The sequence below is a fragment of the Ochotona curzoniae genome, unplaced genomic scaffold (genome assembly GCF_017591425.1).
Source record: "Ochotona curzoniae isolate NIBS_2020 unplaced genomic scaffold, NIBS_Ocur_1.0 scaffold_3208, whole genome shotgun sequence".
Taxonomy (NCBI): domain Eukaryota; kingdom Metazoa; phylum Chordata; class Mammalia; order Lagomorpha; family Ochotonidae; genus Ochotona; species Ochotona curzoniae.
In genome coordinates this window covers 10,526,402-10,543,475 of record NW_024467106.1, presented here as the reverse complement: position 1 = coordinate 10,543,475, position 17,074 = coordinate 10,526,402, and the positions used below count along the sequence as shown (strand labels likewise).

The following is a 17,074-nucleotide window of genomic DNA, read 5'->3' as shown; positions in this document are numbered from 1 at the left end:
ATAATTCCATCTCTGTTGTGCGCAAATGCTCATGATGGAGAGATGGAGAGATAAGGGAACTGAAGGCTTTACAAACACAGGATTGTATGAGCAACCTTACACTTGCTTATGTTTTATGACTCACCCTTTCTCCCTCTAACAGAGCCATCAATACCAAACTTCTAAGAGAAACTTTCCGAAATAGATCCTTTTCTGAAAATTAATATTCATATGTTTTAGTGATCTAGCTTATACTCTGCCAAAATATTTGAGCCCCCATGGTTGGAGTAACATTCTGAATTCGAGAATTAGCTCCAGAGTGGATTTCTTTTATGATCATGGCTCTATAACAAACTTTTTGCCCATTGCCAAAGATCACATTTCCAGTTAAAATCTGTATTTGTTTACCTAACATGATTTTTAAATATTATTTTAATAGATTCATTTTTCTATTTGGAAGCAACTATTGCAAAAAATAATGTAATTACTGATACTGCAACTTATTTAGCAATTTTCCTATGAATTATAAATTAGGTGTTCCTTGAAAATATAAAATTCATGGTAGTTAAAAGTATTTCAAATACATTTGGAAATCTGTCTACACTTGACATCAGATGATGTTAAAAAGCTTTACCATATAATGTGAATCCCACCCAGTGTCTAACCTTCAAGGAAGAGAAGCAACTTTACCTGATTGGTGTGGAGTGTAAACAGGTTTGTCTGTATGAATGATGAGAAATCCATTGTCATAGGTTATCGAAATTTTTTTGGATTGTGAAAAATGCTTTGAAACAACTTCCAAATAAACATATGAAACTGCATTTTGTCCTCCAGACAACTGTTTGGGTTGTATCTGTAAAGGAAAATGCCAACGGAAAAACATATAAAATGTGAGAGTTTTTATGCATTGTTCAAAAACATACTTCCGGCTTTTGCACAGTGCCTGCAGCACTGGCATCCCATATGGTTGCTGCTTTTCTGATCCAGCTCCCCACTTATGGCCTGGGAGAGCAGTGGAAATGGCTCAAATCTTTGAGCTCCTGCACTCCATGGGAATTGCGAAGAAGGTCCTGGCTCCTGGTTTCAGATCAACTCACCTCCCATAGCTGGGCCCTTTTGGGGAGTGAATCAGCAGATGGAAGATGTTTCTGTCTCTCTTTGGCTCTTTGTAAATATATCCCTTTCCACTAAGAATAAATAAATCTTTAAAACATCTTCCTCTGTTTAGAATGTTCTGTTTTACTCATATTCATCATTAGTAGCTGACATTTATCCAATAATCATAGTGACAGAGTACTATAAATAATCAAATCTATATGCTATCAATATTTAAACTCAATGTATTTTGTCAAGAGTATTCTATGAATAAAAAATAAAATACAAAATAAATACATACTGTTAAGGTTGCAGAATTTTGGAATTTATTTTCGGGGGTTAAACTAACATACTCTGAAGAGTAACTGATTTTTTTATCAGGATAACTTTTAATAGAGATTGTTGCGTCAAATGCTTCCATGTATCCATAAACTTGAATTACAACAGTTTCAGATGCTCCAACACAGAATACTTTGGGTGCTGAGATGACATATCTGTTGAAACAAGGTGAAAAAAGAAGGTTCAATATCTTTACATGACACGTTTTCTTGTATTGTTGATAATTTTTCTCACACTTCAGAGATCTGATGTAAGATACATGTAGTTTAACTTGCATGCCATTTAAAACAAAACTCATTCGTGATCTATGATAATCTTAGCATAGTCTCCAGGAAGAAATAATTTGGGATAAAGAAAAACCTGGAGATTAAGCGTTACCTTTATAAAATCCAAATGGCACTTCTTCTGAGCCTTTGCCACCAAAGATGACCTTTCCTGGTGTTAGCAGGCACACGTAAACGGGGTCAGCACACTTTTTTGCCCAACAGAACAAAGAACAACATAGGTAGCAGTGGTTGAACTCTGGCTCTCTCTTTTGGCCAAAGTGACCATCATAATGTCACCATCCCTCTCTGAGATTAAAGTGCTTGAGCTCTGACTGTGGTTAGAGCTCAATAAGAACATGCATACAAAAGCAATCAGCATGCTTAGTGTTCAAGACAAAATATGATTCATTAATTTCAGTATTCATTGAAAGGAAATAATCTTAAAAACAGTATGCCATACTGAATAGGTGAAGAAGAAGAATATCAGTAGGATGGGAGGAGATGTACCTGGAAATAGAAGTAGGGATGGCCGCCCTGGAGGCACAAATAACCACAATCATACAAGAACAATTGTACATCACCGAGCTGCTGCCACCTAGCAGAGGCATAGTACCCCAGTGCATACAAGTCTTTCCGTCTTCATCACAAGACAATGATGTAGCTGCTATTCTTATTCCATTTTCACAAGTGAGAGAGGTGAGTTTGATCTAAGGTTCGTAAGTGAATGAGGTAGGACTTGATATTCAGGTCTCTTTCAATGGGACAAGGGTTGTTCACAATCACAGAAGCTTCTCTCCATTTTATTTTTTCATGAAATTTATACAAGAATAGAAGCAAAGTTATATAAGCTTTTGAAATTTGACATGTGTAATTTTTTTTTATTGTTTGAATGGAAACTCAGAGTTGCAAACCAGATTCTTAATCATATATCACAATAGCATCTAATTTAAAAAGTGAGACCCGTATGTGTTATTACATGGAAGAAGTGTGTTTCAACCAAAAGGTGACTAACTGATTCAGGTGGCCCCATAGGCTTGGGGCGGGGGGCACCCACATTACTTCACCTGGCAGAATTAGGGCAAGTTCCTGCCCACATTAAAAAATTTGAAAGCTTTTTAGGAATAAAAAAGTCCCCATATATGTACAAAATTCTGAATCAAAATTTTTTACAATTTTAAAGAAAAAGAATCTTTTGTTAACAATGAAATCAGCTTGGCAGTAATCAAATCACAGAGGGCATCTAGTCATTGACAGGCAAATTGCGAAAGAGGAAAGAAAACAATCCCTAGAATTCAATCAGTTGAATTCTCCTTACCAAGCGCTTAGCAGGGGGAGGGTAGAAAATGAAAGTGCAGCTGTGAGGTTACATAGTAATATGGATCTCATGTAACCATAGTATGTATTTGAAAAACTCCAGCACAGGTAAACTCTTTGTGTTGCTAAAACGACTCTGTGAGAAAGGTCTTATTATTTCATTGGAAGATAAGGAAACTGCTCATTGATTTGTGAAAGTGGACAAACCCCCCTAACAGATGGAGCTGGAATCACCCCTCATACAGACTTCAGTCTTCAAGTGTTGTCAGTAGTACCATCCCTCCAGAATTTCATACTTTCATGAGTTTTGTCAACAGATGCAGAGGATTGGGTCACGGACTTTGCTGAGGAGCAAGTAGTTCTCTCCCTAGAACATTCTCCCCAAGGTACTTCCTTCTTTCAAACTTTGAGTCCCACCTTCTTAAGACAACCTCCGCTGCCCACACTTCTATAGTACCCTGTCATTTTCCTTTAACCTCTTTTTCTCCTTGTTTTGCGCTCCTTATACTAACAACCACCTGACCTGCACCCAGTCATCTTTCATTGGCTCATTCATTCCTCATTGGCTTCTCTCCAAAAAGTGTTAAGCTCTAGGAATTGTCTTCTCTCAGTTGCTTGCTCTACTCTCAGAACTTCTCACATGATAGGTGCTTAAAACACGTTTGGTGACTCAATCAATGAAATGATTAGTGTGTAACATGGCAATTACCACAGTTTCTTTTTTACAAAAAGTGAGGAATATTTTTTGGCAAGAGCCAGGGCAGTGTATTAGAAGGAATTCAGAATAATTCTGATCGAAAATCAGGGGACCCAGGTTCTAGCCTCATTTCTGCTGCTGATGTGAAATCCTTTCATCTTGCTGAGCTTCTCCTTGTCTTTCAAAGGGGATTAAATTAGAAAAACCACCTTACAATGTAATGGTATGACTGGTCATGTGATCGGATCTGATTAGGCACAAGAGTATTATACATTGATGGTATGCTAAGTATATTTGCATATTTAGAATATATTCATATGGATAGGCTTATGGAAAAGTGGAGAAATCAAAGGGGCAGATGAGATGGTGAAAGTCCTGCCTCTGTCTCTCCACCAGTATTAGTTACTTCCCTTGAACTTAGCTCTGTATGAAAAGTGAGCAGATTTGTATAGATAGCTCTTGTAACTTTTCAGCCTTAAAATATTATTTCCACATCTGACAGCACCATGTTTAAGACATAGATTTAAAAGTACAATACTAGAATAATAACACTAAAATTGTGAAGAATCGGCTCATAAATGCAGAAGTAATTATGACAATAGACTCTTCCAATCTTATAACTGATTCTCAAGTAACCCTCACTGAACCGTGTAGTACATAAAAAAGTAATTCCTGAGAAATTTTATTATCTTGAGTTCATCTTGTACATTTTAAAATAGGAATTTGAACTAAATTTTTACAAGTAACAATTGCATTTTTTTATTGGCTACTCATCAAATCAAAGTTTTCCATGATTTTCATGGGTAATTCATTAATCTCAAAAACAGAAAGCTATATTTTCAAGTTGACAGGATCTGTTGAACTTAATTTTCACTCATCATATCTAAGATGCATTCAAAAATGAAGACAGTTTGTTTTACTTACGTTTGCTCCTGCCCCCAACTTTTCCCCATGAAGATTAAAAAACACAGCACTCCCCAAAGGCCCATGACTGGAGGTAGCAGCACACCATGGATACAACCCTCGAGAAGTGACTCTCCTTTAAAACAAACTAACTGTGCTTGAAGAATTCGGGTAAATTCGTTTTCTGGTTAATTATTGTTAGGAAGAAGGACATCTAAGTAGGAAAATTAAAATTAGGAATAAAACACCCTTTCTTACCCAGGAGTAAGGCTAAGGGATGTTTTATTTATACTGAGGGAATACATACATATTATACATAAATGTGTGTATATATAATGTATATATAACATATAATTTATATATCACATACAATTCATATATAATATACACTTTATTATACAATATAGGATTTATATATATTACATATATTTAATTATCTTGCAATGATACAATTCCATAGGCTCTGGGATTTCCCTTAACCCCCTCCACAAATTCCCTTTCCATCCATTGATTTCCCCCATGCATTTTTACAATAGTCCTTCATAAGCAGTCATAAGTCCATCATTCAGCTTTGTAAGTGTATCCTGACCTTGCAGGTATGGGCAATGGCAGAGTCCAGACTCCCATTGTCAACACATATTTAACAGTTTCACTGGCAGTCCATCCGTGATTTGGAAGTAGAGATGCATACTGCATTGTAGCTTCACATAGTCTCAATTACATAGTTACTATCCATCCCCTTTAATGAGAAGCCATAAAACAAAATCAACAACAGGAATAAAGTTGAAAATTATACAACAACATGAAGTTAAATAACATGCTATTGAATAACCAATGTGTTGCTGAATAAATGAGAACGAAAATCAAAAACCTTCTTGAAGAAAATAACGCTACTGTATGACCTATGAATTTAATAAGAGAAAAATATTTTAAATATTTTTCATGAAAACAAAAACACCAAAACCCATGAGATGTAGCAAAAACAGTATTGAAAGGGCTATTGATCTTATATTTTGCAAGTTGGTTGCATTATATCAGAGAGAATATATGAATATATATTCCAATAAAGGAATATTGTCCTTTTGGAATTTACTTATTTCACTGAGTAAAATGGTCCCTAGTTGGGCCATTTGGTTGCAAATCGTAGAATTTCATTCTTTTGAACGGCTGAAATATTTCACGGAGCGGATATACCACATTTGTTTATCTGTTCCTCTCTCAGTGTGCACCTGGGTTGTTTTCATGTCTTTGCTATTACAGATTGAGCTGCTATAAATATAGGATTACAGATCATTTTCTCATGCAGCTTTCATTTCCTTTGGATATCTTCCCAGAAGTGGGATAGCTGGGTCATACAGTAGATCAATTTCAGTTGTTTCAGCACTCTCCATACTGACTTCCATAATGGTTGTACTAGCCTATGCTCACAGCAAAGTGAAGCAGGGTACCTTTCTCCCACATCCATTCTAGTAGGTGTTGTTAGTAGAGTTCTGACTATAGACTAGTCTCCCTGGAGTTAGGTGGAACCTCAATGTGGTTTTCATTTGTAGCTTCCTGATAGCTAGGGAGCCTGAGCATTTTTTCATATGTCTATTAGCCATTTGAATCTGTTCTTTTGAAAAATACTTGTTCATTTCCTTCGCCCACATTTTCACAGGAGAACAGTTTTAGCAATGTAAATAAAAGGACTCTACAATGGGAGTCTGGGCACCCTGCAGGACACTGCTGGACCCTAGGACCACATTGCCTTCAGCCTCTTCTCCCTGGGTCAGGAGTTCTGATGTGGCACATTTGAGGTCACCCCTCAGGTAGGGTCACACTGGTATTGATTGACCAACATCTGTATCAATTCAATTTCAAACTGATAGAGCTTATGAGATGGTTTTTCTTAGAGAAAACCTAAACGCTTGTGTCTTTTGTTCCGTAAACTGTCTAAGGATAACCTAAGTTTGCAAAGGGCATGCAAGGAATTGCTCCTTGGTTGTCCCATTTTAGAGAAGAAAATTGTAAAGTCCACCTTTCAAATAGCAATAAAAATATCTTTTAAAAAAATCACTAAATATATTTGTATAAATCAAATATTTATGGTCACATCAGCACTTTGCCTTAATAAGATTATATTTACCAATATAATGCTTGAAATTCTTTTTAGAAAAGGCACTCTCGAGAAATCTGATGTTCAAATTTGACTAAAGCTTTTTACTGCATGCCACTGAAACAGCAAACATCCACAGCTACTGTCTGTCCACAAGCTCATTTCTTTCAAAAGTAAATCTGTAGAATGATTAAGCTGGATTGCGAAAGGTGGGTCAAGTTAGAATAAACAAAGCACTTTTGTCGTCATTTTCAGGAAAAAGAAATTTAAGGGAGGGTGGGAAACATTTGAATTTTTGTTGTGTTCTAGAAGAAACACTTGATACTGATACATCACTGGCCTGTTTTTCTGCTAGGAGACATTTTAAGAATGATGAACCTCAAAGGTTTTCAAAAGTAGCAAAGTACAACACTTCACAGGTTCTCAACTGTTTAAAAATTGTATCTGCCTTCTATATGTGGCTCAAAGATGGATTCTTTTTTCTTTATATTCTAAAATGTGCCTCTGAGGGAATTTTTTTTAAAAGATTTATTTATGTTTATTGGAAAGATAGATCAGATTTACAGAGAGAAGGAGAGGCAGAGAGGAAGATCTTTATCTGCAGGCTCACTCCCCAAGTGGCTGCAATGGCTGGAGTTGAGCCAATCTGATGCCAAGAATCAGGATTTCTTCCATGTCTCCCACAGGGTGCAGGATCTCAAGGCTTTGGGTAATCCTCTACTGCTTTCCCAGGATACAGACAGGGAGCTGGAAGGGGAATGGAGCAGCTGGGACACTAACTGGTGCCTCTAGGGGAGCCTGGTGGATACAAGGTGAGGATTTAGCCATTAAACCATTGCACTGGGCCTCTCTGAGAGAATCTTGAACTTTGGATTCTAAAGCTAAAACTGATTTCCCTCAAAATGGAATACTGCATTTCTGAAAGAGGCAGAAACTTTGGTGCTCATCTGACTTTTGTGCTAATGCTACCTTGGCTAGGACCCCAAGATCAAGCCCAGTTGACTGCATAAGCCACCCCCTCCCCCACAGGCCCTGCTTGGTTCCTGCCCAGTTCTTCTCAAGGGAATTACTTGTGATTATTCCCTGAAGTCACCATGACATAAAGGTGCTTCTAGCAGGCTGGTAAATTTGTATGCTTCAAACAAGCATTCTTTAAGTAGTTGTTTCACATCTAGTAAAAGAGTCTAGAAGCAAATTTTTCATTAATACAAGATACAGAACTCTTTTTTCTCATATGATGAAAGCATATATTTGGTAGGATTTTCAAAATCAGAGAAGTTGTAGAGAGGCACATTCATGGGTTGAACTCCAGAGAATAAAAGTTTAGCAATATTTTGTGTGCTATCATTTTTAGAAGTTAAACTCACCACATGGCTAACCACAGGTGCCTTAAGGCTGAATAGGGGGAGTGAGGTGGTATAATCCATAAGTGCTTCTTCTAATTTTCATGCACCTATTGCAAGTCTGGAGACAGCCAGCAAAACACAAGTGCCTTCTAAGTATGAAATTGCTCTAAGCTTACATGTGAGAGTCATGCTGGTTTCATTATAGAGCAGTGGGCCAGTGCCAGGCAGGTGGGCAATTCTGAGTATGACACAATATGAAGAAGGAAGATTCCATGCTTGCATTATTCCTCACAAATAAGTTCGCTTGAGCTGTACTTTCTAGCCCTCAGATTTGGTAATGCATCAAAGCCCATCCCATTCACCCTCTTTGGTTCCACCAATGCACACTTTTACCTTCAATCTCACATCTTGTTCAGTCTAAGTTATTCCACCTAATTCTAATAGCTGTTACTCATTCAGAGGCTAGATGTCATAGCTAGTCTCCGAGATGGTCCACAGTAATCCTCACCTCATTGGCCTGTGTGGTCTCCTACCCCTCTGTAGGATGGCTGGTTCAAATGACCAATAGAGCAAAACACACCGAAAGAACAATGGCCTCCGAGGTCAGGTCCTACATGCAGACATGCTGTGCTCACCTTCTCCTTTGTAGACTGCCTGTTCTGGGGAGAGCCAGACAAAAGGTAGGGGGAGGCTCAGAAAGCCTGTGAGAGGCCGGAGTGGAAAAGGACTGACACCTCCTGCCTAGAGTTTTCTTGAAAGTGAATTCTTCATCCCTACTCATGCCTTGAGGTGGCTATAACCTCATCAGAGAATTTATTTGGAAACTACTCAGATTCACCATTCCTGAATTCTTGCTCCTATGGACTGTGGAGGTAATTCAGGTAAGTCACTAACACTTGGTATAGTTTGTCATGAAATCATAATAACTTGTACTGGTGTTTTCCTTAAAACGCAGTTCCTGGGGAAGCTCCTTATGTTCACCACCGCCACTGGTAGGTGATTGCTCCTCTGCTATGGACACTTAGACTCGCCAAGGTACTTGAAGATTTAAAAAAAAAAACGAGGCTTCACAAGCCTACTTTGGAAGTGTCACCTGCTGGTAGTATTTAATAGCTTTCAAGAGGAAACATACTTGTGTTGGGGTCACCTGTGTCTAAAAAGGGACATATTTCCAACACAAACTCTGGTTTCACAATTGTCCCTTTTCTTCTTAGTAAAATAGGAGATACTCTGTCCACCTAACCAAGTCAATGCGAGCTGTAAACATTTGTTAAAGTTCCAGGAAATCACACTGACTTATGCTGTTTCCTAGGTAGTTTCCTCGAGATTTTCTTTTCTTTTCATATTGAAACTATTAACATCATCAACAACAAAAAGATAACCTGATTTCTTAGTACAAACCAAAATTTCAGCATTTTATGTAATGGAAGCTGCCATATCCAACTTCCAAGCACTATACTTTTTTTTATTACCTTAGTAAATCTTCACAGGGATTATCAGCTTTTATTTCAAGCACTTACCTGGTGGCTAAGATGCTGGTCCTGCACAGGAATGCTTGAGTTCAGTTCCTTGCTCTGGCCCTGGGAAGCAGTAGTGAAGGGCCAAGTGCTTGAGTCCTTGTCACCTACACGCGAGACTTCACTATGGGATCCCACCTCTTGGCTCCTGTGTTCTGCACAGGCCCAGACCCAGCAATTGTGGGCATTTGGGATATGAACCAGCAGATGACATCTCTCTCTCTCTCATTCTCTCTCAAATAAAACAATACATTTTAGAAAAGCTTTTTTAAAATGATTTATTAATTAATGAATTATTTATTGGGGCCAGCACTGTGTAAGTGAAGTCACCATCTGCAATGCTGGCATCTCATATATGCACAAGTTGGAGTCTGGGCTAATCTACTTCCGACCCAACTTCCTGTTCATGTGCCTGAGAAAGCAGCAGAGGATGGCTCAAGGGCTTGAGCTCCTGCACCCACGTGGGAGAACTGGCAGAAACTCCTGGCTCCTGGCTTCAGATTAGACCAGCTCCGGTTGTTGCAGTCATTTGAGGAGTGAACCAGAGGATCAAAGATCTCTCTTTCTCTCTCTTTGTTCCTTCCTCTCCTCTGTGTAACTTTGAATTTCAAATAGACAAATCTTTAAAAAATAAAAAGAAACTCCTCATTATTTTAAAAATGAAGAGTAGCAGACCACATGCCTCCAATGAATTCCTGCTTATATATTTCACTTGCTAGAAGCAACTGTCTTTTAAATAAAGATTTATTTATTTAAAGGTATAGTTAAAAAGAAAGAGAGAAATTTCTTTACACCGATTCATTCCCAAAATGGCCACAGCAGCTGTGCTGGGCCTTTCTGAAGCCAGATCCAGGAACTTCTGGGTCTCCCATGGGGTAGGGAGCCAAAGGACCTGGGCCATCTTCCGTTGTTTACCCACGAGAATTAGTGCTGAGCTAGACTGGAAGTGGAGCAGCCAGGAATTAAATTGGAGCTCACATGGGATGCCAACACTGCATATGCCAGCTTTCCTCACTATGCCACATCACTGGCCCCACCAAAATCTTTTAATTGAGATAATACTAATTATAGTTAAATTTTAATGTATATAATAGATTTCTTTTCTTCTCACATGAAAGAAATATAGAGGCTGGAAATCAAGGGCTAGAATAGTGGTTCCACATATTGTTAGAAAGAGGAACTATTGTTTTGTTGTTGTTGTCCCACTGTTATAGCTCTTAATTTCCAACTTCAATGTTACATCACAGTCCAAGGTGGCTGCTGGAATGTCAATTATTGTTTCTGAGTTGGAGCCTGCAAAAAGAAGGCACAAAGCGATACTTCTGTGTTGAAGCAATTCTCGTGGAGTAGCCTTGCTGGAAATCCCATTCAATTTGCATTTCCTTTTGGAACTTGAAACTGAGCCATACTCAACATTAAAGGAAACCAAACCCTATATTTAAATTATACCCTATATTAAATTAAACCCTATATTTAAATTATATTTAAATTAATTTAAACCCTATATTTAAATTTAAATACTTAAATTCAGGTTCGAATGGTTATGAGGAAATAAAGCATAAATTCTGGGTTAATTAAAAACACCCAACAGTGTTTTCTTCTTTTTAATTTAATATCCATGAATATTGAGGAGCAAATTATTAGAAACGTAAGATTGAGCTCTCACAGAACTATTGGTTTTTTTGAAGGGAGGATAAAGAGGCAATATAGAATACTATCTTTTAATAGAAGGCAAAATTCACAAATGAATGTATTGAAGCATTTCATTTTAAGTTTGTGATTTCACTTCTTTAAATACAATTTTTCTACTGTTCTTATTCAACCAAAAAGACCTTTTCTCCAACCACAGATGCCCCGGGTGAGGTCACCAGGCAGTCAAGGGAAGGGCACGTTCCAGGGCTTAGTAGATAGCAGTGTGCCAGTTCCAGGCTTGTCAAACAGTTCCTTTTCCTTTTCCTTTTTTTCTTTCCTCCTTTCCTTTCTCTCTCTCTCTCTTTTTCCTCTTCTTTCCTTCCTTCCTTGCTTCATTCATTCCTCCTTCCTCTTTTCCTTCTTTTTAGAGATTTATTTATTTATATTGGAAAGACAAATTTACAGAGGAAAGGAGATACAGAAAGATCTTCCATCAGCTGGTTCATTCCCCAGATGGCTGCAACAGCCGTAGCTGAGTCAATCTAAAGCCCGGAACCAGCATAAAGTTTCAGGAGCCAGGAGCTTCTTCTGGGGCTCCCATGTGAACACGGGGTCCCAAGGCTTTGGGCCACCCTCTACTGCTTTTCTAGGTCACCAGCAGGGAGCTTGAAGGGAAGTGGAGCAGCCAGAACACAAACTGGTGCCCATACAGGAGCCCTGTCGTGCAAGGTAAGGATTTAGACATGAGGCTATTGTGCTGGGCCCAAAGAGCTCTTTCTAGACAAACAGACCCTCCATTGTGGTAAATATGGTATAGCAATGTTTGGGGTTTCAACTGTATTGGAAAATTACTCTGCAGTGTTTACAGCTTCAGTAGTCACTTATCCCATGAAGCATTTGCTCCCTAATCTGCCTTCTACCCAATACCCAGGAACTGTTCAAGTGCCTTCAGTTTCTATAGCTTTACTTAGGGAAACCTTTCCCCAACTCCCATCATTCCCTACAAAATGTGACCCTGTCTCCTTCACCATAGATTAAGATTTCAGAGTATTGATGGTCTTCCACGTCCCTCCATAAACTTCCACCTACTTACATGCCTTGTGCTCTAAGTGAAATGATTTTGCTTCCTCATCTTTTGATACTACTGTCATGCATTTACCTACTTGCTTACATTCCCAGAGTTTTGGTGCTGGATAGTATACTTTTTAATCAATTCTTGCAGCATTGCCATTTATGGCTGGGAAATGGTCTTCAAGCATCAGCAACTGCAGCACATCAATAATACAAAGGCCTATAAAAGGTAACAATACACATTAGTGTGCTAGTAGGTTCCTTGAGTACCTATTTTTCAAATTCTCATAATTTTTTATTATGTAGAAAAGAAGAAAGTCACATATTGATGCTTCTCTCCATTATAATTCTCTCTAGTTCTGAGTTCTATTTAGTAGCTTTATTTCCCTAGTTAATTCATATTTTAAATATTTATCCATTTTTAACAATTTATTTATTTATTGGAAAGGTAGATCAGATTTACAGAGAGAAAGATCTGCCATCTGCTGGTTCACTCCCCAAATGGCCAGGGCTAAGCTGATCTGAAGCCAAAAGCTAGGAACTTCTTCCAGGATTTGGCCTACTCAGTTCTTGATGCCTGCACAGTGGACATAATGTTCAGATTCACACGGGGAACATGACAACCAGCTCATCCAACCCAGCAGGGAAAATCAACTGCCTTGACAGAACAGGTTTGGACAATTCGCCTGGCAAAGCTTCACATCATTTTCCTGGGTCTGTGGATGCATGAAGGTGGAATTGTCAACCAGTAAACCTTGGAAAGATTTTCTCAATCCTAAAGTAATGAAACCAAGTGGATAGATGAAGATAGAGAGATCTTGGAAACTTTGTAAACTATTTGTGGGAATGATAAAAAATGTAGCTGCTATGAAAGACAACATAGAGATTTCTAAAAAAAAAATGTATCTACATGTGAATCAGCAATCTCACTTTTATGTATTCATCCAAAAGAATTGAAATTAGCATCTTAATGAAATAGTGACACACCCATGTCCGTCACAGTGCCATCCATAATAGCCAAGAAAATAATTTTAATGTTAATCAACAGATGAATGGATAAAGATTACAGACACACAGTTAGAAGGGGACATACATCTCAAGGTGGGTCTTTGACATAGTGGTTAAGACATGGGTTGAAATGGCCACAATCCACACTAAGGTGCTTCGTTTGAGTTCTTGCTCTGCTTCTGATTCTAGCTTCCACTAATGTGTACCCTGGGAGGCAGAAGGTGCAGATGGCTCAAGTCCTTGGGTTCTTGCCACCCATGAAAGAGATCCAGACCAAGATCTTGTTTTCTGGTTTTGACCTAGGCAGCCCTAGCAATTCAGGCGTCATGAAAGAGAAACAGCAGATGAGAGCTCTGTCTGTCTCACTGCATAGATAGATAGATAGATAGATAGATAGATAGATAGATAGATAGATAGATAGATAGAATTAAAACGAAAAATAAAAGAAAATTTTATGCGATAGGTGACAATATGGTTGAACCTTGGAGACATTTTTGCTAAGTGGAATAATCCAGTCACAGAAAAACAAATAATGGGTGATATCAATTATATGAAATCTAGACTAATAAAATTCAGGAGCCGATGCCATGGTTCAACAGGCTAATCCTCCACCTTCAATCATCAGCATCTCATTTGGGCACTAATTTATGGACTGGCAAAGTAGTGGAGGATGACCCAACTCCTTGGGACCCTGCACCAATGTGGAAGACCCGGAAGAAGCTCCTGGCTCCTAGCTTTAGTGGGACTCAGCTCCAGCAGTTGTGGCACTTAAGGAGTGAACCAGTGGATGGAAGATCTTATCCTCTTCTCTCTATAAATCTGCCTTTCCAATAAAAATAAATTTTTTTCTTTAGAAAGAATGGAATGGTGGAGATGAGAATTGGGAGCTACTAATCAAATGGAATAAAGTTTCAGTAAAGCAGGAAGAATACGTTTTAGAGATATTTGTACAACTTAGAACCTACAATCACTAACAACATACATTTAAAATTTCTTTTAGGATATACATTAAGATGCATTTTTATCACAAGAAAATAACATTTTTTAACGAAACAAAATTATGAAATCAGTGAGTTTGGAGGAAGAATGTGTGCAGGTCAGAAATAGGAAGTGTACAGCGTTATTTTCATGACTAAAATATTCATGTTCTTTGGAGACAGAACTGATTCCCATTTTGTTGGGAGTCATTTGCATATGCATTTGTCTGGATAATGAGAACTACCAAGTGGAACACTTCAGTGTTGTTTCTGCCACCACTTGCTCCACATTCCTCTTACTCTTGTCTGTAGCTTCAAGTATCTGTTCAGGAAGGAAATAATCAAACATCTATTCAGAAAAGAAATATTTAGTTCCCTTCCAGAAAAATACACCTGGTAACCATTAAGAGGAACACCTGACTGTGGTTAGTGTTAACTGAGACTCGTTCACTTTCCTTAGATGATTGAAATCTTAATTCTCAGATTTTCCCCTCTCTTTCTTTCTGTAATTTCTACTTCATAGGTTTACAAAAGCACACTATTCAAAATTTACCCAAGAGTTAAGCCTTAGGGATATAACTCCGATCAGGAGGTTTTATAGAAAATTACTTACTTCCTCCCCTCTTGAAGTTTTGTACCTGAGTCAAATAATAGGACATTATTTAAAGGAGTGAATAAACAAATTCAAATGAAATAATCACTACTCATCATGGCTCTTTTCTAGCTTTGGTTCTAAGCCTGAGTGGAGTGAAAGCAGAGCACAAAAACGGATGAGAATGCCCAATGAACTATTTTGACTCTTCATCGAAGTTTTTGATTATGGCCCATGTGACCCATTAAAGTGATTATGAATGACTGGGGCGTGGGGAGGAAGGAACATGGCTGAAAAACAGACCATTAGGACACATTTATGGCTTCTGATGCCTTTTTGTGTGTAATCTTTTAAATTTTCCTAGCCAGCATGCCATCTGGTTCTTGTGCACATCCAGGAGTGGGTGGCTTAGCTCAGCCCAAGCTCAGCCCAATCTGGCCTCAAACCTGGCCCATACTTATGCCTTGCCTAGTCTGCCTACCTAAGTTTTTACACTTCTTACAGTATAATCACCTGCATAGTTACTGTGCTATATAATCTTTGATTACAAAACTTAAAACAGTAGCGAATTGGAATCAGCAAATACACTTGATGAAAATATCCTTGAGCCTAAATTATGGTACATAAGCTTAATCACAGTTGTTTTTACACTGAGCCTTAGGAATGGTTCTCAGTTTAGGGCCCAGGCAAGTGTTAACAATCATGTCATATTGGACCTTGAAATGAAACCTGTTTGACATTCTGGAAAAAAAAAAAAAACAACTTTCTTACCTTTTTCTTACCTAGCTCTTATAATAATCTTGAAGTACGCAAAGTTTTTATGGCTAACAAAGTAATTTTCTGGTTCCATCGAGATAGACAACTGTAGTTTCACCAAATGCAAATCTAAATGCAAATAAATAAAATATAGTTGAAATGATAACTGTTATTTCAAGCAAGCAGTGTTCTGGCACAAGGTAGGTGAGTATCAGCAACACCAGAACTCTTCCCTTCATTGTGACTATTGTCGGCGCCCCAGAACCTGGTGAGCTTCCACAGTGATCGATCTCATCTTTCAGTCCCAGCATCCCCCGCCTGCACGAAGCCACTTGCACTACTGTCCTACAGCCTGAGCTCTGGAAGTCCAAAGTCCCGATCTTGTTTATCTGGGCAAACCTCCCTCCCTCATGCCTTTCACATAGGAAAGGTCTGATTCATGTTTACTAAATTACAAAACCTTTTTTTCTTCAGCATGTCTCTTGTACTCAAGCAATTCCACTTGACGTCCGAAATATGAGCAGGAATCTCAGCTCTCATCTAAGAAAGACATCATCTAGTTATTTGTTACCATTTTTAGCCTGGGAAAACAACTTACAGCAATGAAAATTAGAACGAGGAGAAATTTTTGAATTTCCCTTTGATGCTATGGTAATTCACAAATAATATACTATTTTGACTGCTTATAAGCTGTATATTTTTCTTATGCCCATTCAAGAAGTGACAGTAGGTTAACCAATCCTATTTGCCACCTAGTGGTTGCTCAACCCAATAACAGAAGGCTGACCTTTGAAGAACAGGGTGACTTGGCTCGCACAGCCCAGGTGGTGCGGGACTGGCTATTGAAGGGAAAGCAGGTGTCTGGCTGTTCTGGCTGCTTCTCTTTCAGGATATAAGGCAAACAATCAGAGCAAAGATTTTGTAACCATGAACACACCCAAGAGAATTAACAATTTCAAAGTTGATTTTCATTGCTTCAGAGGTTGCTGTATTTTGTTGCTATGGAGTTAGCATGCTAAATGTTCCAAATTTTTACTTGTGTTCACCTAAACACCTTTTCTTTTTTCTGGTCCACCTGGTGGCCAGAAAACTTGGTTTAAATGGCCCCCTCAATGGAATCGCTGGCATGGATGACATTCCTGCTGATGTGGGCACTAACGTCCCCCCAGATGGTCCTGGGGGCAGCTTCATAGGAGTCGGTGGCCATTATCATAGCCCTTGATGTGCAGACCGTGGCCACCATGGGTCCAGAGCTCATGTAGCTGAGGAGGGTCGGGGAGAAGTGCTTCTCCTGCAGGTCCTGATAATGCTCAGCAATGACACTCTCAGGCACCTGAAGCATCTTCATCTCCATCACCTCCCCCACAAGCCACTGCTGGACACCATCTGGCTTCACCACGATCAGCGGACACTCTGAGGCCAGGAGGGCCATCCCAAGCCAAAGTGCACATTCTTGAGACTGTCATTCTTGTGAACTCAGCTTTAAA

General features: G+C 38.7%; 2 protein-coding genes across 3 annotated transcripts in view; both read right to left on the bottom strand.

Moving 5' to 3' along the window:
• The window catches only part of C5 (complement C5), a 71,136-nt gene extending 66,400 nt beyond the window's left edge, over window positions 1-4,736 (bottom strand). Inside the window, exons 1-3 of one of the 2 annotated variants that reach the window (XM_040963134.1) lie at window positions 4,615-4,736; window positions 1,376-1,568; window positions 670-832 (exon numbers count right to left, since the gene is read on the bottom strand). In XM_040963134.1, the coding sequence (XP_040819068.1) occupies window positions 670-832; window positions 1,376-1,568; window positions 4,615-4,679 (421 nt within the window). In that variant the 5' untranslated portion in view covers window positions 4,680-4,736. Of the gene's footprint in view, window positions 1-669; window positions 833-1,375; window positions 1,937-4,614 lie in introns of those variants that run through there. The other variant, XM_040963133.1, reaches the window with a different exon arrangement.
• Window positions 4,737-16,659: 11,923 nt separating this feature from the next.
• Window positions 16,660-17,074, bottom strand: LOC121144624 (nucleoside diphosphate kinase, mitochondrial-like). The gene has a single exon (XM_040962944.1). It carries the CDS (start codon window positions 17,017-17,019, stop codon window positions 16,684-16,686), a length of 336 nt encoding a protein of 111 aa, XP_040818878.1. The 5' UTR covers window positions 17,020-17,074; the 3' UTR covers window positions 16,660-16,683.

Coding starts and splice junctions, on each gene's coding strand:
- LOC121144624 (XM_040962944.1), bottom strand. CDS start 17,019: ATGGCCCTCCTGGCCTCAGAGTGTCCGCTGATCGTGGTGAAGCCAGAT.